This window comes from Neodiprion fabricii, chromosome 2 (genome assembly GCF_021155785.1).
Source record: "Neodiprion fabricii isolate iyNeoFabr1 chromosome 2, iyNeoFabr1.1, whole genome shotgun sequence".
Classification (NCBI taxonomy): Eukaryota; Metazoa; Arthropoda; class Insecta; order Hymenoptera; family Diprionidae; genus Neodiprion; species Neodiprion fabricii.
In genome coordinates, this window is record NC_060240.1 from 33,908,162 (window position 1) to 33,926,961 (window position 18,800).

General features: G+C 36.7%; 2 protein-coding genes and 1 long non-coding RNA gene across 10 annotated transcripts; 2 read left to right on the forward strand and 1 right to left on the reverse strand.

The window, feature by feature from the left end:
• The first annotated feature begins 1,491 nt into the window (after positions 1-1,491).
• On the forward strand, positions 1,492-13,491 carry LOC124176526 (hemicentin-2). 3 transcript variants are annotated; one of them, XM_046557928.1, is made up of 14 exons: positions 1,492-2,291; positions 6,399-6,531; positions 7,216-7,424; positions 7,542-7,652; positions 7,904-8,107; positions 8,387-8,538; positions 8,789-8,933; positions 9,026-9,156; positions 9,272-9,431; positions 9,659-9,952; positions 10,077-10,385; positions 10,536-10,862; positions 10,973-11,163; positions 11,300-13,491. In XM_046557928.1, the coding sequence occupies exons 1-14, from the start codon at positions 2,168-2,170 to the stop codon at positions 11,567-11,569; spliced, it is 2,760 nt and encodes a 919-aa protein (XP_046413884.1). In that variant the 5' UTR covers positions 1,492-2,167; the 3' UTR covers positions 11,570-13,491. The 3 variants fall into 3 exon arrangements, with proteins under 3 accessions (XP_046413884.1, XP_046413886.1, XP_046413885.1); XM_046557930.1 differs by lacking the exon at positions 7,216-7,424 and having other exon boundaries at positions 1,498-1,615; XM_046557929.1 differs by lacking the exon at positions 7,216-7,424 and having other exon boundaries at positions 2,153-2,291.
• Positions 10,964-18,113, reverse strand: LOC124176528 (DNA helicase MCM8-like). Of its 6 annotated transcripts, XM_046557936.1 has the most exons (15): positions 17,958-18,113; positions 17,623-17,745; positions 17,303-17,535; positions 17,092-17,227; positions 16,194-16,444; positions 15,854-15,958; positions 15,521-15,673; positions 15,223-15,442; positions 14,989-15,152; positions 14,693-14,905; positions 14,460-14,593; positions 14,156-14,378; positions 13,770-13,925; positions 13,457-13,660; positions 10,964-11,546 (listed from the first exon to the last, which is right to left on the reverse strand). In XM_046557936.1, exons 1-14 carry the CDS (start codon positions 18,025-18,027, stop codon positions 13,460-13,462), a joined length of 2,382 nt encoding a protein of 793 aa, XP_046413892.1. In that variant the 5' UTR covers positions 18,028-18,113; the 3' UTR covers positions 10,964-11,546; positions 13,457-13,459. The 6 variants fall into 6 exon arrangements, 5 of the variants coding, with proteins under 5 accessions (XP_046413892.1, XP_046413891.1, XP_046413890.1 ...); XM_046557935.1 differs by having other exon boundaries at positions 15,223-15,673; positions 16,257-16,444; XM_046557934.1 differs by having other exon boundaries at positions 15,223-15,673.
• LOC124176532 lies at positions 14,617-15,114 on the forward strand. Its single transcript, XR_006869405.1, has 3 exons — positions 14,617-14,700; positions 14,776-14,951; positions 15,032-15,114. It is a non-coding gene; the product is annotated as an uncharacterized LOC124176532 (long non-coding RNA).
• Positions 18,114-18,800: the final 687 nt, after the last annotated feature.

The window sequence follows — 18,800 nt, forward strand, 5'->3', positions numbered from 1 at the left end:
GAAGCTCGCGCAGCATGTCTCTCGAAAGGATACGGATTGATGGATGAATATGAAATTCTTACAGCTTTTAGGGGGAGAAAGAGAGAAAAGAAATACATCGTTCCGAGTCGTAAAAGGTGAGGACTATAAAAGTGAAGTTTCTTGCATCCGACTTTTGATTTCTTGGTGTGTTAAGTGAAGGGGGGGAGGTATTACTCGACGATATTCATTTTATTTGTCATAAACTCCAAAGCACAATTCGAGAAGAATTTCACTCTGTCGGTTTGAAAATCCAGGTCGTCAGCTACGTGGTTTACGATGCCTAAGTAATTTTCGCTGCCGATCATGGCACGGCTGGACCCCAAGAGCTATCCTGGTTTGCCCTCTAAAAGTCCGAGGCACACGAACACCCCGAAGGACTCAAAGATCATTTTGCTTGTCCTTTTATCAGTGAAGATCCCGTTCAAAGATTGGCAAAAATTGCCACCGCCTTGAGCGGTGAAGTAACATACGTTGCCCCCCAAGTAGTTGGTTATGAAAAGAGAAGTCATGTCGAGTATTATGGTACAAGTATAGCTCGCTACCTTCGCTGGCCACTTAAGACCGAACATGAAAAGAAAGAAACATAAAAATTATTTATCGTCGCTACAGCTCGTTCAAATCGTTGTAAGCTATATCGGTTTCTCTGTTGCTAAGAGCCTCTGTGTTTTGATTTTTATTTTCCCTGCAACTTGAGGTTGAAAGGGTTTGAAGAAATGCGCAACTTTTTTCACTATTCAATTGAGTGAGAAACGATTTACGCCTGATATTAAATATGGAAACGAAATAATCATTGTGCAAACAATCGTGTGTTTGTTTAACGCTAATGGTTTCGCGGAATAAGCGTAGATATAATAACGTATACAAGAGAATAATAATGAATTATATGTCTTGCAATTTATATTCCACACCGTGCATTATATTGTGATTTCCGTAAAACGAAATACATTGTACATAAAACACGTATATAGAAGATCGATTTTTCTTATACTAACCGCGTTTGTATAAATAATGTATCTACTTATATACGCGCGTAGTGTGTATACGTTTACAATACACACGAACGCGAAACATCATTGATGTTTAACGCGAATATCGTGTCACGGTGCGTACAATTATCCCCCATTTTCCAGTTTTATTTATTTTCCGTAATTTCCAATTGCGGGGAAAACAACGTTACTATTGTTATTATCGTTATTATACAGTTGCCTCCATGCGAAATCGCGAGATAAGAATTCGAGCATATATCAAGGGATCACCGATTGTTTTTGTACGTTGAAAAGCAAATGAATGAAAAAAATAAAAAGGGCAAAGGAAAAACGAGAAAAATAAAAATACAAGGGAAAAGGGAAGAAAAAAAAAGAAAAAAAAAGAAGAAATCCCACCCCCGCGGTGGCGTATGGATGTGTGCGCGTATTCGTTGGAGGTGAGCACAGGGCGCATGCCAGGTAAAGGGTGCGCGCGCGTATTCTGCTCTTTTCGATCGTCGCTACTGTAGAGAGGTTCTAGCTCCATGGCGCCTGTATTCCATTATTAGGGATTTTTAAAAAGCCTCGTCTGTCGTTAGTCGCCGAGGAATAACGTATGGCGTGAAACGGTGCGGTGATTTTAATAACAACTATGTGTAATTTTGTGAATCAATAACTGCACGGAATCAATTCAATAAGCGCTTTTACCTACACCGCGGAGTTTAATCAGAAAGTGTCGACAAGATCTCGCTCTCTCTCTCTCTCTCTCTCTCTCTCTCTCTCTCTCTCTCACACACACACAAACTCACTCTCTCTCTCTCTCTCTCTCTCTCTCCTCAGTCTTAATTATATCTATATATATATATATATATATACAGATCTGTACATACACCTACATGTATTATACAAATATATTACGGAGATATATGTCTTTTTTAACGGCATACGTACCAGCAAGCGTTATGTGCATTATGATTTAAAACATCGTCGCAGATTTACGCGAATATACATCGATATGAGAATATAATAGTGAAGGAGGAATTATTTATTACGATAATATCGATGTAAATGTCGCGTGATATTTGAGTAATAATCGTTAGTGTGAAAACAATCTCGTAGGCTGTTTAATTTGAAACAAACCTGTGAAATTATGGTTCCAAACACCTCTTAATAATTATGCAATGATGATCATCCAGCTTCATATGTACATTACAAATGTACTGTGCATCTCGAACAGTAGACATTTCAGGATACTAATTCCGCTTGTTCCGCTATGGATTACTGGTGCCCTGTGCGTCAAAGACAGTGAGTTGAACATTAATTTGAACATTGCATTGATATCATGTATTAGTCTTCCCCGACCTTCGCCCTACGGTGTCAGTCACAATGTTATCCGTGTAGCTATGTAACTCTGTTATTCCTTGGGGTTGTAGTAAGTGTGTAAAACACGGTGTGAAAATTGTTGTATTGCACGAAAAAAGAATAGATATATATATATATTATTTATTTATATATTATTATATATATATATTTATTCATTTATTTATCGCGTGCGAACTGTTGCTGACGGTGAGAGAATATAACTTATCGTACCGTACAAAAATGTACCTATAGCTATAGAATTCTTCCGCTTCTTTGCCTATAACGAAATGAGTAATGATCCTGTGATTCTTACTCTCTGCGTGACACAAATTTACCTACTCCTTTTCGTACGTGTGTACTCAAACGCGCGTTGTATTCCAGAATAAATATAAATAATATAGAGAATATTTCAAGCATGATAACGCAGGCCATTATGTTAGTCGTCAAAATACCGATACAGGGATAAAGAAAAACGCTGAGGTGTATTTCGCAGATAATCGAGTTACCTTCGTTCTGAATGTGACACACGACTCTAATGGTACTTATTGTTAGTTTACTGTGCGGTGTTCAATTCCGAAGTAACGTTCGCGTTAAGGTAACACGTACGAAGCACCGATTTGTGTAACGGCTCTTTTACTCTCTTCAAATTGTCCCATCGCGAGATCGTAAAGGTTTCACATCGAAGGTTTGATTGCCTCTATACGCGGTGAAAAATTACCCTCAGATTAATTCGCTATAGCTGACCGAACGTACGTTTTCCAATTTCGATAACACTTCTCAAGCATCCCTTGCACGCATGTTTTCACCAAATTTCTCCTGTTGTGCAAAAATTCTGATCAGTACTGTAATTATTTTTTCACTGCCCTCGCAAATATGCATCTGGAATTCGCGACTATATATTATGTAAATATTTACAGGCACTATTGGCATATTTGAGTCCAGCTTATAAGCTGCTTGCGCCTTTGCTGTCGGTTAATTTATACTACTTCCTTTCACATCTCAATACCTGCACGAGCTCTTTGTACACGTTCGCATAGAATACAGCGTAATAATCGGATTACCAAAGATATTTTTAATTTCAAGTTTCGAATATCCTGCAATATACGAACTTTGCAGGTGCTCGATTAATAATTATAATCATAACAATAACAGTAGTGACCTAGAGTATGGAAACGGACGATTGTTTCACCTTGCAAAGAGGAATCCTACGATACTCGGTATTACCAATTTACCGTCAGTAACAATGGATGATGAACAGTTTTCATCATAATTTCACAACGATTAATTGGGGCACCGAAATGGAATTTTTCCGCAATGGTTATTTTATGCATGCGGTGCATATATAATGTCGTAATTGCCCGCATGTACTATTATGTAAATTCGTGCATGCTGTCTATATGTGTATACGTGCCATTAAATTACTGTGATTAATTCAATTCTGTATCTCCGGTTTCGGAGACGTATTAAGCATTATACATATGTATAACACGGAATTTGATCAGCAGCGATAATTTCTGTACAACGTTCTCACGATTCCCAATATATTTCGAATTGCGATCACGAAGTCTGCTAAGACTCGTTAAGAGCTGAAATTAGATGAAAAACAATTAGTTTGAGCGAGACTGTTATAATCATGCGCCTAGCAGTAATGAATTACAGTTTTTCAATTATCTTTGCTTCGGTATGGAAATTCTACAAGACCGTCCGAGCATTGATTAGCATGTAACAATTAAGGGCCAATGACAGACCGGAAATAAATGACGTACTATCGACCCGACGTTATTTGGTAATACTTTCCATTACGCTGGCCCCTTTTTTCTCTTCCAGAAAACTCGCACATTTCTCGACTTCGCAGCGCATAGACGGATGTTGGCATAAGAAATTCATGAGACAACATGTTAAATACAACTTCGTTCCGGCGTTGCGGTCAAGACTGTCGTATCCGTATTAAAATCGCGAAATTTTATGCGCTCGTTGTATAATAAAATGTTTTTTTTTTCTCATGCGAGGTGAAAGAAAAGGCTACGACTATAACTACCAGGCAATTTTTCTGGCTCTCCAAATACGCGCATGTAGTTATACGTAAGTAATAAACTGTACAATTGTGCACCTCGGCACAAGAGCAGTTCGAGTCGATTTGCACTTGGGCCGTATTTCAGTCCCGCGAGGCGTGTAATGTTGTTTTACGTTGACAGTGTAAACGTCATAATTTCCGAGCACCATTTCACCCCCGGATATGAAGTAAGGTTTACGATTTCGTTGAGATTTCTCGCTTTGCCTATCGCGGATTTACAGTGCATAGCCATTTTATCGCGAAGATCGCGTGTTTACCAAATATTACTTCTCGCGTGCAATTTGACTGCGAATTGCTGTCATTTTCAGGGATATCGGCACGCGATTTCACCGTCGTGTAGTTACTTGTGTCTGAAATTTTTCATCCCGATATCAAGGTGCTCAACTGTACAATCCGTGTGATCATGGAACATAACCGAGGCAACGTAGGCATACCTGTACGAGCATCAAGTCTACCTTTCGCTCTCACTTTAAGCCGAGGTATCCGATTAACTGGTACACTTGAAACGAATAAAAAATGCATCCGCCTTTGAGTACGTTTATGGTGCGGTATTTCAAATGGAATAACTCGCGGAAGCGGATCAGAATTCGTATCACTTTTCACGCTAAACTTCCGAAAGTGTAACGATTTCTCCCAGAAATTAATACGAAGAGCCAATAATTGGTATAGCAAAAATACTCGGTCATCACCAAAGATGAAATCGAGCCAATGTTTAAGTGGCAAGTTGACGCGTGGAAAATAAAACTTTTGCACTTGCCGCAGTACAGGTTTTTACAGCTGTATCCTGAAGACTAACATATGTTACAAAAAGATGCGCAAAGTTCTGCATGGAAACCGCAAACATTGCGGTCGCATTAACGTTAAAATTGCGGTAGAATTTACCGCATTTTCCGTCACCTTCCATTTCTCGCCCCTTTTCAGTTTGAATGGATTAAAAACTCTCGGCCGACCTCACCCTATCATTAAAATAACCGGAAAAAACACGCTTGGAATAGTGTTTGCCAAAGGCTTGAACTCCTGCAATTGAACCAACCGCGCTAGTTTCAAGCTTGCAAGATTTACTAATACGAACGCTATTTATACAATTACCGCATTCGTGTTTAGGTATTATTTCAGACTGTAAAGGGCAAATAGTAGTTGTTTTATCGGAATCTATGAAGCATAGAAGACAACTGCTAGACTATAACAGTTATTTTATTGTTAGACAGAACGCTGCGTATTTGAAGACTTCCGGGTTTCATTTTGTTTCCCATTCTGAAATTTTACGGAAACTGCAACTGTTTCACTGTCAGTTAAATGCAACGGGTAGTAGTAAAGGCGTGCAATTTCTACTCATAGGTACAACTACTCTGTATCGGTGTATTTTGCAAATTTGCCTCGACAATTCCGGAACCGAAACTTGGCTTGCTTGCAGAATTCCAAATGGTTCCTTAGTTCCGTCCTACTACACAACCGCATCTATAAGATCACCTTACTTTACCAACTTCAGATTGCTTTTACCTTGTCTATTTCTAACACCATTCATTTTCCATTTTCCCTCGAAAATATACGTGAACAATCTAGCGTAATCTTTTCCCAGCTTTACTGTGTCGTACCATTAAAAGCCGGATGATTTGGACCAACAATAGATGGCAGTCAAAACTAAAACCTTTCTCTATCTATGATAGTCCTAAATTTTCAACAATCCAAATGTAATCCAGAACACCAACTCTCGGGAATTGTTAAGTTCACCGCCCACTAAGATCCACTAATCCCACGGTGTTAGTAAACCCTACATTCTGCCGACAAACTTCCACGCCATCCTGATGATCCGTTAAAATCCTTTTTAAACCACGCCCAGCAGCTCAGCTTTGCGATTTCCTCCTCGCCCTGTAATACACGTGCTCATTTCGTCATTCTGTTCCCCAGCCCGGTAATATCTTATACCAGATAATTGTCATCGAGCTTGTCTGAAATTGTCCGGATTTGCTTTCCAGTACCGCTGTCTCAAATCGTGGCACTCGTCGGAGACCCAACGTATTTACCCTGCGATATATCAACATCCCATGACGGGGACTCGGTATTACTCGTATTATGGTATCGCGAAGATCTCGGAACACCTGTGTATAGGTAAGTACACAATGACACCCATAAATCCTATTTATCGGATACAGTGTGTAATTATATGTACGTAGATGTGGTGAACCTCGTTCCAAGACTCCATTCCCATTTTCCATTCGAAGCCGTATCTCTGCGGATGTATTCTTACTTGTAAGACCTTCAATCGATCAAGGCTACCCGTATTTTGTTTTTCTTCGATTTCCAAGGTACGATATGTAAATTCTTTGGAAATGTCCGAAACACCAAAAGTAAGAAACACATTGACTCGGTGTCCCGGTGGAAATTTAAATTCACATCCCTCGTGTAAAATTGGTCCTCGTCTGCAATGATATCGGGAAATCGCGCATTCACTTTTGAAGTATTGGAATAACTGATCCTTGGTTGCTGTATAATCTTCAGCAGTGGACATTACTTACATTCGATACTCCAATAGTCGTGAAAATAGTACTATTATCAGACTCCGGTAATCCAATTATTTGCCGAAGTGGTAACTTTTTTTCTAAGGTATAGACTGTGAAAAATAATTGCAACGTTCACCTTGTTCACTGCAAGACAGTGCAGACGGCTGGATTTTTTTTTAGAAAGTTATAACTAAGGACCATTGCAAGATGCATTGAGATCAAGGATAGTCTGCATTTCCCTGCAGAAAAATGTTATTTCAAGCCACTTACAGGTGCACCTATATTGTTTCAGCGTTGATGCTAGAGATCGAGATTTTGGTATAGCTGAAAGATGGTCCGACGATACGGTATTTTCAAATCGGGCCTATTTTGTACCGGAAAAAAAACCAGCGGAACTTGGAATCGATCACGTAAAAGAGGGAGATGCTGGTCTTTATAGATGCCGAGTCGATTTCCAAATTGGTCAGACTCGAAATTCTAAAGTCAATCTTACGGTTATAGGTGAGCTGATAATTGAGAAATTAACTATGCTCTTCGATAAATACAATTATACATTTTATTCGTCTAAACTTGAGCGATCAACTATGAGCTAATTTTTTTTCCTGCGTCACATCTTAGTTCCACCACATAAAATTGAGATTCTGGACAGTGCTGGAATTTTGAGAAATTCAGTCGTTGGACCATATTCAGAAGGGGAAACATTACAGTTATTCTGCGATGTCTATGGCGGTATGTTTTGATTGGTATAATTATAAAAAAATGAAAGAAAGAGTTTTGTAAGTTAAAATTTTTAATAATCGTAGTACGTTCCAAGATATTATTGATTTATTAAATATAGTAAAAACAATGAAATATATTTACTGTCACTTTGCATTAGACAACTATTTCCGTCAATATCGGACCTTCTCAATTCATGTCATTGTGTGTTTTACACACTTTCAAAATTAGGATGAATACAAAGGTAAATAATTATTATTCAGGTAAGCCTTCGCCGTCTGTTCTTTGGTATAGAAATGATGTGATGAAAAGCAATCAATCTGTGAAATTACACCACGATACCATAAGGAGTGAAATTAAAATACCAAACTTAGGACGTGACGATGTGCGATCGGAAATAACTTGTGTAGCAACGAATAACAACAAATCTATACCTCTCACCGCATCTGTACACGTGGATATGAATTGTAAGTAATAAAATACACTCGTACAATAATTATATTATGTAAATTTTTTTACTTATTTCATGCTATTGCAGTGGCAGATCTATAATTTTAAGTCTATCTAGTGATTTACTGGGCAAGGTCGTCAAAATATATTTGAAACAGCTTCGCTTTGTTTTCAATAGAAATTTATTAATCAACGGGATACGTGTCCTGTATTTTAATACGACTTGGTTTCTGGTGGTGATTTATAATCATGGTTGTTACATAGTACCAAATTCAAATATTTTTTCACTATTTCAGTCGGCCCATTGGATGTTAAAATAGTAGCTGCTAATCAACCGTTATCTGCTGGAAGGAGGTACGATTTACTATGTAAAACATCAGGCTCTCGACCACCCGCAACAGTTACATGGTGGCGAAATGGACAACGTCTTGAAGGGTCTAAAGAAACTGTGAGCTTATTTAAGATATAAACTATAGTAAACTAAGCAGTTATAGTCTATACATTATTTAATTGTGAGATTAGAGCGAAATTCAAGATGATTATCTAAGTGCATGGATTAATCAGAATGAAACTTAATTTCCACGCATTCAACTTTTCTTCAAACAATAAAGAAATCATTTTTTAAGATAAAAAAGGAAATGATAGGTTTCAACTAAAATTTTGGAAAATAGAATTTCAAATTAAGATTATTTTTACAGACATCTAACGACGGAAATACAACAACAAGTATATTATCATTTGTGGCAACGAAAGCAGATGCTGGCAAACATTTGTCATGCCGGGCTGAGAATTTAGTTATCGGAAGCGGATCGATGGAGGATGGATGGACATTAGAAATACGATGTATGATTATAAATATTATCACAAATGCTGGAGTGGCAGAGTTTAAAATATTCATCTGAATCGTACTAATGTAAGTCGATTAATTCTTGCAGATGTTCCAGAGACACAGATTCAACTAGGTACCTCACTCAATCCAGGAGCTATTCGAGAAGGTACAGATGTATATTTCGATTGTTTGATTAAAGCAGAACCGGCTGTTTACAAGGTTGAGTGGCGGCATCAGGTACGTTGCTTGTGTGTTACACGCAAAGGAAAGTGTAAATTGTGAAAATTGAAAGGTGATCTACTCTACCCCTTTCTTGGGTGCAGGAATAGTCTCTATACTTTGTTTATTACAGGGAAAGGCTTTGCATCATAATATTGGATCAGGAATCATAATTAGCAATCAAAGCTTGGTTCTTCAAGGCGTTGATCGAAAGAGTGCTGGTAACTACACTTGCGTTGCATACAATAGCGAAGGCGATGGCGAAAGCAACCCATTTTACCTAAATGTCATGTGTAAGTATGCATTGAGGGCTAAGACATAACATCGCTTATTTAAAAGCTACTTCGCATGAGTCAGTAAAAAAACTACTATAAAAATATCCCCGATATAGTTCAAATCTGTAATAATTAAAGTCAAAATAATATTCCTGGCATTCAAATGTCGTGAAACAAAATTGACTTAGAACTGATGCTATTAGAATGGTACCCAACAGCGACGGTCATATATATTTTCTTCACAGTTGCTCCAACTTGTAAGCCGAATCAAACGAGAGTGCACGGCGTAGCAAAACAAGAGAAGGCCAACATATCCTGTCAAGTTGATGCAAATCCCCCTGAAGTACAGTTTCGTTGGACTTTCAACAATTCAGCAGAGAGCATTGATGTTGCAGCTGGACATATAGCCAGAGCTGGCACTTTGTCCATAGTTTCCTACACCCCAATGACAGAATTAGATTACGGAACGCTTCTGTGCTGGGCTACTAATCGCGTCGGAAGCCAACGAGTTCCTTGTGTCTACCACATTATTGCTGCAGGTATGCATGCACGTATACAAACAGGAATTTACTTATAACTAATTATCTCACTTGCATCGTCAATGAGATACAAATTACAACAAAAGTACAACTGCAGAGATAAAGTTTGATCTTTTTGTAACAGGACGTCCGGACATGGTACACAACTGCACTACATCCAACACATCGACAAATTCTTTCTCTGTGCGTTGTGCAGAAGGTTTCAACGGAGGCCTTCAACAATCTTTTCTACTCGAAGTGCGAGAAAGTAATAGTCAAGATTTACGCGCAAATTTGTCATCTGTTGTGCCCCGATTTAGTGTCACTGACTTGGAGTCAGGTGTACTTTATCAAGCATGCATATATGCTTACAATGACAAAGGTCGAAGCGAAGCGATGGTAGTTCAAGCTGGTACATTGAGACTTCCCGAAAAGCAATTGACATCTGAATCAGGTAAGCGAGTAATGTTAATTTACATAGAATCTTTTTCTCCTAACAATGATATTGGTACAACCAAGGCAAGTTATATGCATTATGTAGACACAATTAGACAAAAATCCAACAATTAAATATCATTCTACTTAGTACCATGTTTCATTACAGATCGGCCACATCAACATATAAAGTTAACGCCGATGCTCAGTGTTATGATCGGAGTAGTGGCAGCGTTGGTTATTGTGGCTATTGTTGTCATGGTTGTTCTGCGCATTCAACACGCAAATGTAGAAACTGATGGAAAATCACACACGGAGGTGTACAGCAAGGCAAATAAAACAGTCACCATCCAGCGTGAATTAAGATTGCGAGATGGGAATAGTTTGTTAAAGGATGAAAAACATAGCGGGAGTCCGTTTAGAAAATTGGATACAGCAGGAGAGTTTCTTGACAACGATGACAAGAATCCAGACATCATACCTCAACAAATCAATGGTAACAGTGACGTATTACGTGTCAACATATGGAGAAGGCTCTTTACAGATTTACTAACAATCCTCATGAAATTACCAAATATTTTGATTCTGATTTTTTGACTTGTCAAGGTGATGAACCATCGGATTATCTGAGGAAGAGACGACTTATATCAACAATAGAAACTTCCCCGTCACGAAATTTAATGGACCATCCAGCAGTAGTAGCAATTAGTGGACAAAGTAACTATGTTGGATATTGTACAATACGTAACGGAATGCCACTCCACGATCTTTCAAATTTGTCATCAAAGCACAAAACTGTAAGTATGACAGTTGTATTATGGTAACATAACACACTTGATAAGGAGTTTCACTTTTGCAATGATCAAGTAAAACTCATCTACCTCAACTATTTGACAGAAGATCTTGCATGACACGACCACCTTCTGTCTTCAGTTTCAGCCAATAGTCAGCGAAGTCTATGGTACCGGTGTATGCACGCTGCCCAGACAATATTGGCCAAACGCCGAAGGTGTTCAGTCTATGACGATGAGCCCTCCAGTTCTGTATGCTGGTCTAGGAATGGTGAGTCACCCTACTCCTAGTACTACGCTTCTGCCAAAGGATGTAGAATCCCGAGTCGCTGCTCAGTGTTGTCTTCAATCGCAGCAAGAAGCAATAACAAATACGCCATTGGTGTTATCTAAAAGAGAAAGTTCTGTGTGATATATACCCAGAGAGGAACAGAAGTTTCATACGTGAACTATGTTGAACATTAATTCTAGTATAACGTGTAAACATTTGTATTAAAATGAGCCTAGTTTCTTTCAGTGAATTGTTTTCATCCCGTACCATATTACATCTATGTTCAATCAAGTGCCCTTTTGTATTGAAGGAAACTTAAAAAGCTATATTTAATATAAGTATATGAAGTTGTACGTATAACATGGGGCGCGCAAATGGGTTCTACATACAATTCATGTGTTGTAAATACATTAAATATGGAAATATTTTATACCGATCACTAGTACGATATTTAACTCGGTTCAATTGCATCTTCAAATTCATAGCATAGTACGTAAGTTCGTGTAGTACACACGATACCATCTTTTCAAAGTCGAATAAAACCAGAACTGAGCATTGTGGACCTTTGATTGTGAGCATAAAATACGTATTGCAAAAATTATTCTTAATTCGTAGAATCCATTAATATATCGTTTAATCAGCAATAAGTTTTCATGAAATGATCATACATTAACCTGGTATTCAAAAAATCTACTATTATTTTAATGTATTTTTTGCTTATACTCAGGAGATTCTACAATTGACGGAAGGTCAGAATGTAGGTCCTGTATAGCTTTGTGATTTAATTAAATTCGTTCAGTTTTCCGTCAATACTGTCGTCTGTATGGAATATGAACTACCTTACTTCAAATTGGTAATCGTACTACTTGTGAAATTGTCTATCGTCATATAATGATTAATTGTCAATGAAAGATAGATCTATTTAAATTTTTATAGATGTGATCTTCAACAAAGCACCGCAAAATTGAGTTTAACTATAGATTTTATGGATGTAATTGTAAGCGCTGTTGTTGAAAAATTATAACTTCGAAAGTGAAATTATGTTCAACTCAGCACCGAATGTCATCCATTAAATACACATTCATCGAGCAATTTGTTGAACGGTTCAATTTTTATGTTCAGAATTTTTGAAAAGTTGATCTTGGAGCAGCGTTGAAAAAATATATAAATTCATATATATATATATATGTATATATAATAGATATGATATATATTTATATACGTATATATGTACGATGAAAATGCTGCCAGTTGTGGTAATACATAAATGCATAAGAGTTTTAAATAAATATCTATATTGTACAGTTTGAGTTACACACAGCATTGAAGATATGGTGCGTGATTTTTTCTCGTGATAAGTTATTAGTATCAGAAGTAAGAAATGACCTATAGTTAATGAGCATGACTTCAAAGAGAAATGTAATTCCAAATGAATTCGATTGTGGTGGAATATGATGATTGTTGACTGACATACATCATGAAATTTCTACTACGCATAAATTCTCAATAAATGAATACAATCTCCCAAAACTGTTTGTATACTATAAATCTAAACTGTATTAACACACCATGTGTACAAATGCGTGTAAGTAAATATTCTTTGATTAACTTAAGTAACTGTACCAAATCTGAGTGAATGTTTGTAATTTTTCTATATCACCTAAATTTTTCGTGATGATCATACGTCGTTGTGACAATTAGTTTATTTTAAGATCTATTTGCTGTTAATCAAATGGTAAGGTATGTAATTATATAAGCAAATACTAAAATTTTACCTTAAAATCGTAACTGATAAATATTATAATAGGCAGTGTACAAAGTCTACAATAATATAACATATCTATGGTATTGAACAGAATGTGACAGAATTGAATTTTCTTAAAACAATTAATTATGTACAATATAAAGTCACCGTCACTTTCAATTAAAATTAATAAAAGCAGCAACAATTATTTAACCTAAATTGATATACAGTATCCCGTGGTTAACTGAAGTCCTGCAAATCTAACTTATGTCTTCTGAACTTACTTGTTAATTGTTTGTAGTTACTGAATACAAATTTGGCCCTTTCTTCAAAATAAAACCATTTTCGTTCAGTTTTGAAATTAAAGCGTTAAAATCATCTACAATAATTTTTTCTTTCGTTGCCAAGTCTCTCATTTCCCTTGTTGAAAATACTGTTTTTCCCATAGCAGCTGCTTTATCTCTTAATAAACTTATAAACGCTTTCACCTGTAGAAAAAAAAAACGTATACAATATTATTAAGCGAAATTCTTACTGAGCCAAGTATATGTCGGGACATGTTTCTGTTCTCTATTCTGTATATCTATCCATAATTACCTTAGCAGCTGTTAATTTTCCAGATCCAGACAATAGTGAATAATCAGGCTCAATGTGTTCCACATCTACCTCTGCCATACTGAACTTTATTATCTCAATGACTTCCAAAGCATCACTATGCGTGGCTTCTTCTCTTAATTCCAACTTCGCTCTTGCCTAAAAATGAGGAATTAGAGCTCCAGATCAGCTTCTTGGATTGATATGAAACATGCCTTCGATGAGAATTAGCGTAAGTTTTTCACGTATCAAATAAAAATCATATTGTATTGATAATCTTAAAGCATTCTCATTCATTTTGAGGTACTTTAACATCTCTTTGCGACTCAGATGAACATATTGATTACGTTTCTTTAGCTAATCGTAAATGCATGTAAGAAAAATTCTACCTCAGTCAGTCTGATTAGTGCTGCCAATTGCCTTGGTGTCATGGGCGTTATTTTCTCCCTGTCGTTTCGCGCTCGACATTTTAAATAAAAATCCTTCAATACTTCTACTGCAGCAGGTGTTATTTTTGGTTTAACATATTGCCGAGCATATATAATATAGTTTCGAAGAATACGATGTGGTATTGGGTCAATGGTCTCAGTTGGACATAAACTCAATTTTTGCCTGTATTTTAATATTTGTAAAACTTTAATAGGAATAGTGACATAGATAAACTTTGATTTTTCAACAACAGAAGTTTTTTACCTCAAGTTATTTGCTGACGTGAAAGATTCACCAGTCGATAACGAATTGGTACTGTTAGACCTCATATCTCCAATTTGGTTGCTTATACCAACATGTACAGCCATAACGTGGTCGGAGAGTAAATCATCCAAATGCTGTTGAAAATAAAAAAAAAAGATGGTCCCAATATGAATCACGCCATTTACAACTACATTACTCAAGATACGAAGCATTTTTTTCTAGAAGACACTTACTGCATCAGGTTGGTCTAAGAGTATAAATATTAGATCGAAACGTGAAAGCAGAGGCTGCTTCATGTTCAAATTTTCAATTACAGTTTTGGACCTGTCATAGCGTCCTCTAGCTGGATTGGCAGCTGCCAAGATTGACGTCCTAGCTGGAAGGCAACATACCATCCCTGATTTAGCTACACTGACACTTTGTTGTTCCATCGCTTCAAGTAATGCCTATTTGAAAGAATAGAAACGGATACGTTATTTGAGTGAGACACTTGTGAGCAAGAATAAATTATAATCAGAATAAACGTTACTTGATGTTGCGTTGACATTTTATCAAATTCATCTATGCAACAGGTGCCTTTATCAGCCAGAACAAGTGCTCCAGGTTCAAGAACGACGTCACCGGTACTGGCATCTTTCACAAGAGTAACAGTTAGACCCGTCGAGGTACTAGAAGTACCACATACATAAATACCTAGAAAAGAAAACTTAAGCAAGTAAGTCAGTGAATTTATGGAAATATTGTACAGCAAGCTACTATTCACCTTTGGCTGCAACACGAGCACAAGCTTGCAACATTTGTGACTTTCCAAGACCGGGGTCACCGACAACTAAAACATGGACATCATCGCGCACATCCTGCGATTTTGTGCTGCCTCCGAACAGGCTTAGAATGAGTCCAGCTTTTATGAGTTCATGACCATAAATACTTGGACAGAGGGATTGCACAAGTAATTTGAATACATTTGGATCATGATAGACTTCCTGCAACAAAATAGAAAAGCCAATTAAAAATTCACTTGTCCTTGTTAATTTTACAATCTCACGCAACTGACAATTGACCTTTACTGCAAGGTGATCTACATCAGTCAGATCAAGTGCAACAGCACATTTGTTTTGCGATTTATTATTTAATATGTAAACAGCTTCCATGTATAAGGAAAACAAGTTCGCGGCAGTATTTCCTTTCGATGAATTCTTCTCGTTTCCTCTGACCTAGAATATTACATCAATTACTAAGCAAACTTGGAGAAAATAATTAAATACATACAAGCAAATTTTGTTCAAGAAGATTCTAATAATATTACTGTGAAACGTCAGTGGCAATGTAATTGTTGGATCTGCCTAGAATCTTTATTATATATGCTCATATTTTTAATAAAAATTTCAACTCACTTTAATTATTCCAGTCACGGTAATATCGTCTCCTGGCATACAAGTGTTGACTAAGTCTTCTATCAAGTCGACATCAATAATACGGGGCATTCTCCCTTTGTCATCCTGTACAAATTAAATATCTAATACATGCTTTGTATTCATCAATGATCGACATGTTTGTGATGATAAACTTTATAATATTGATGCCAGCTAAAGTTCCATGTAAAACTTGAAAATTGAAGTATAAATCACAAATAATAAACATGCATAGAAAAATGAATGACAACACCAAGGATGATTGCGTCTAGTGAAATAACCTGGATAAGAATTATGTTGTTAATAATGTAAGAAAATTGACCTGCTCATCGCCAACATGTTCCTGTAATCTTATCACTTGAAATGTTACAGTTTTTGTATGTACCGAACTCAAGAGAGGTTGGAATTTTTTTCCATTACAGGAAACGCACTTGGTTGGTAAGGTGTAAATTCCATCAACTTGTCTCGAGATCATGCGACTGCCGCATGATACACACAAGAACTCCATCCATTGGGCAAAATGCTTTATATTCCCAACCCTCATAATACATCCTCTGATGGATATTAGCTTACCTAGAGTAAATTATTTCATGTGTTATGAAACTTGCAAAACAATTTGATACAGTTTCGTTTTGATTAAAAGAGCTAGTATTGTATTGTGTGGAGAAGTAAAAACAATCTATGACAAACAATGAGTGGATAATTTGTAGTGCTAAATTCAGCCCAAGATTTATTAAATATGAATACAGATTCAGCACAAAATAATGATATTTTTGAAGTACATTGTGTGCCAATTGAAAAAGATGATCTATACGTTTTTTTGAACTTACAACTGATAAATGTCAACGAATGTTAGTGAAACCCACCAATTGCATGATAATACCGGATTAGTTTCCATTTACTTTTATGTTGATCGTGGTAAAGATTTTACTTTATAATTGTATTCTATCTATGTTTTTATTTTTCACATAATCATATCTTTGCACAGTTAACTTTGTTTATCTTTAAAATGAATAACATTGTTTTTTTTTTTTTTTTGTTATAACAAAATAATAAGTTCAAAGTTAACACATGACTGCGTCGTGCATTGATTACGTGAAAACTGATTAGCACCAGGAGTTACGCTAGTTCCTATGATCATTAATACTAAGTTTATCCCCAGGTTCCTATCCAGGAGATAGAATTTACTTTTCTTAGTACCTTCATGGCATTATGCTTACCATAAGAATTTACCTTGAGGTCTCTCAGGGAGAGGACTGGACCATAATTGGATATTCTTACTACAGCTATTGGCAAGTTAGCTGAGACAGTCACATCATCCATTCCCTCTTTTGCTGTGATTGTTTCAATCATCATCTTGATGGTAATGCATAGTAAAATTAGAATAATTAATGCAAATCAATTTCAGACAAACAAACAATCTATGCCTACCTGATCAATTGCCATACCAAGGCAGTTTAGCGTATGTTTCGGATCATTTGTCAGATCCTCTTTGAAACTACTCCACTCATTATAAAACGAGTCATCCTTAAGCAGGATCTTAATGTCAACATTATAAGGTTTGTTGTTTTCCAAGTTTGAAACTGGAAATATATCCATATGGGACATTATAAATCTTTGCATTGCTTCAATTTTTCTTACTGTCGACGAGGCTTTGGTGTACACTAAAATGATTGAAACAATTCTACATAGCATATGATCGTAATTAACAAACATGTTTTGTATATAGCCAGAAGAAAAATTGCGTTTACCTTCGTTGTGGAAATATAAGTCCCAATTATGATATGGGGAGTTGTGTCTATTTGGATTGAACAGCGAGCATGCCTCGCTTGAATCTGTAGGATTTGACATGTCCTTTTTCGACCCTCCGAGTGCTGAAACGGACACATTAACACGAAACAATGACGGAATTTCAATAATTCACTTGCGACATAAATCTAGAAATTAACGGAGCTTAACTGACAAAGCAAACAGAATTACTTGACAGGGTTTGGTAAAGACTGCTGAAATCCACGTGTTTGAAGTCAAACTTTTTTCTCGTTATACTTTGCATTGTCTATAACATTGTATTTAACTAAATACTCACTTTCCGTAATTTCAGATGGTCTTTTCCGCTTTCCTTTGTTTCTGTACCAACTTCTGCCACGATTATTCATTTTGCAACGTGAACCCTAAGCAAAATTCACCAGTGGTAAACACACACCAAGATTAAAACTGAGAAAGCGCGTGCCGACAAGCGTAAAGCATTATCGTCTGCATTGGCAATACAATGCGCACGCGCGCCGTTGCCTGATGTATCAAAATCAAAACGCTGTTTTAGCTAGTCGCAAGTGAAGTACCTACGTTGGGTGGAGAAGCCGAATTGTTTTCGAAAAGTGTTTTGTATGAAAAGTATTCAGAGTAACTGTAATACGTCACGGATGCGCTAATTTTGATCAAGATGAAATGGATGCTCCGTATGTGAGACAGTATTTAACGCAGTGTTCTCTGATTTAAGACCTAAAAAGGTGATTGTCGAAGAGTTTTTATTTTTTTTTTGATAGGAAGAGATAGAACGAAGCTTCTTAAAACTTCGAGTGTATTTTAACACACATTTGAAGGTATGAGCAAAAATTTTGATGATCCAACTGTCGCAGAACGGCAGCGTTATTAGCTGACCCGTTGACTGAAGAATATATCTTTAGTCGACGGCTGACCATCGAAGGACCTAGCCGCTTGACCCTGGAACCGGCAGGAGAGATGAAGTACGTATTTCTTGTCTGAAATGTAAAAACTAAAATCATTATACATCATATCATATCATCATACATCATACATCATACATCATCATACATCCTACATCATACTTCATACAAAGTACTGCAGTTCGTAACCAAAGTTTGGATGTTCGGATGGTCAGAAAGTGACGTCACCCAAAATTTTTTTTCTC

Coding starts and splice junctions, on each gene's coding strand:
- LOC124176528 (XM_046557934.1), bottom strand. CDS start 18,027: ATGAATAATCGTGGCAGAAGTTGGTACAGAAACAAAGGAAAGCGGAAA. Junction 14,906..14,988: donor AAATGTCAACGCAACATCAA/GTAACGTTTATT, acceptor TCTTTCAAATAG/GCATTACTTGAAGCGATGGA. Junction 14,379..14,459: donor ACGTCAGCAAATAACTTGAG/GTAAAAAACTTC, acceptor ATTAAAATACAG/GCAAAAATTGAGTTTATGTC.
- LOC124176526 (XM_046557928.1), top strand. CDS start 2,168: ATGATGATCATCCAGCTTCATATGTACATTACAAATGTACTGTGCATC. Junction 8,539..8,788: donor TTGAAGGGTCTAAAGAAACT/GTGAGCTTATTT, acceptor TTATTTTTACAG/ACATCTAACGACGGAAATAC. Junction 11,164..11,299: donor TGTCATCAAAGCACAAAACT/GTAAGTATGACA, acceptor TTCTGTCTTCAG/TTTCAGCCAATAGTCAGCGA.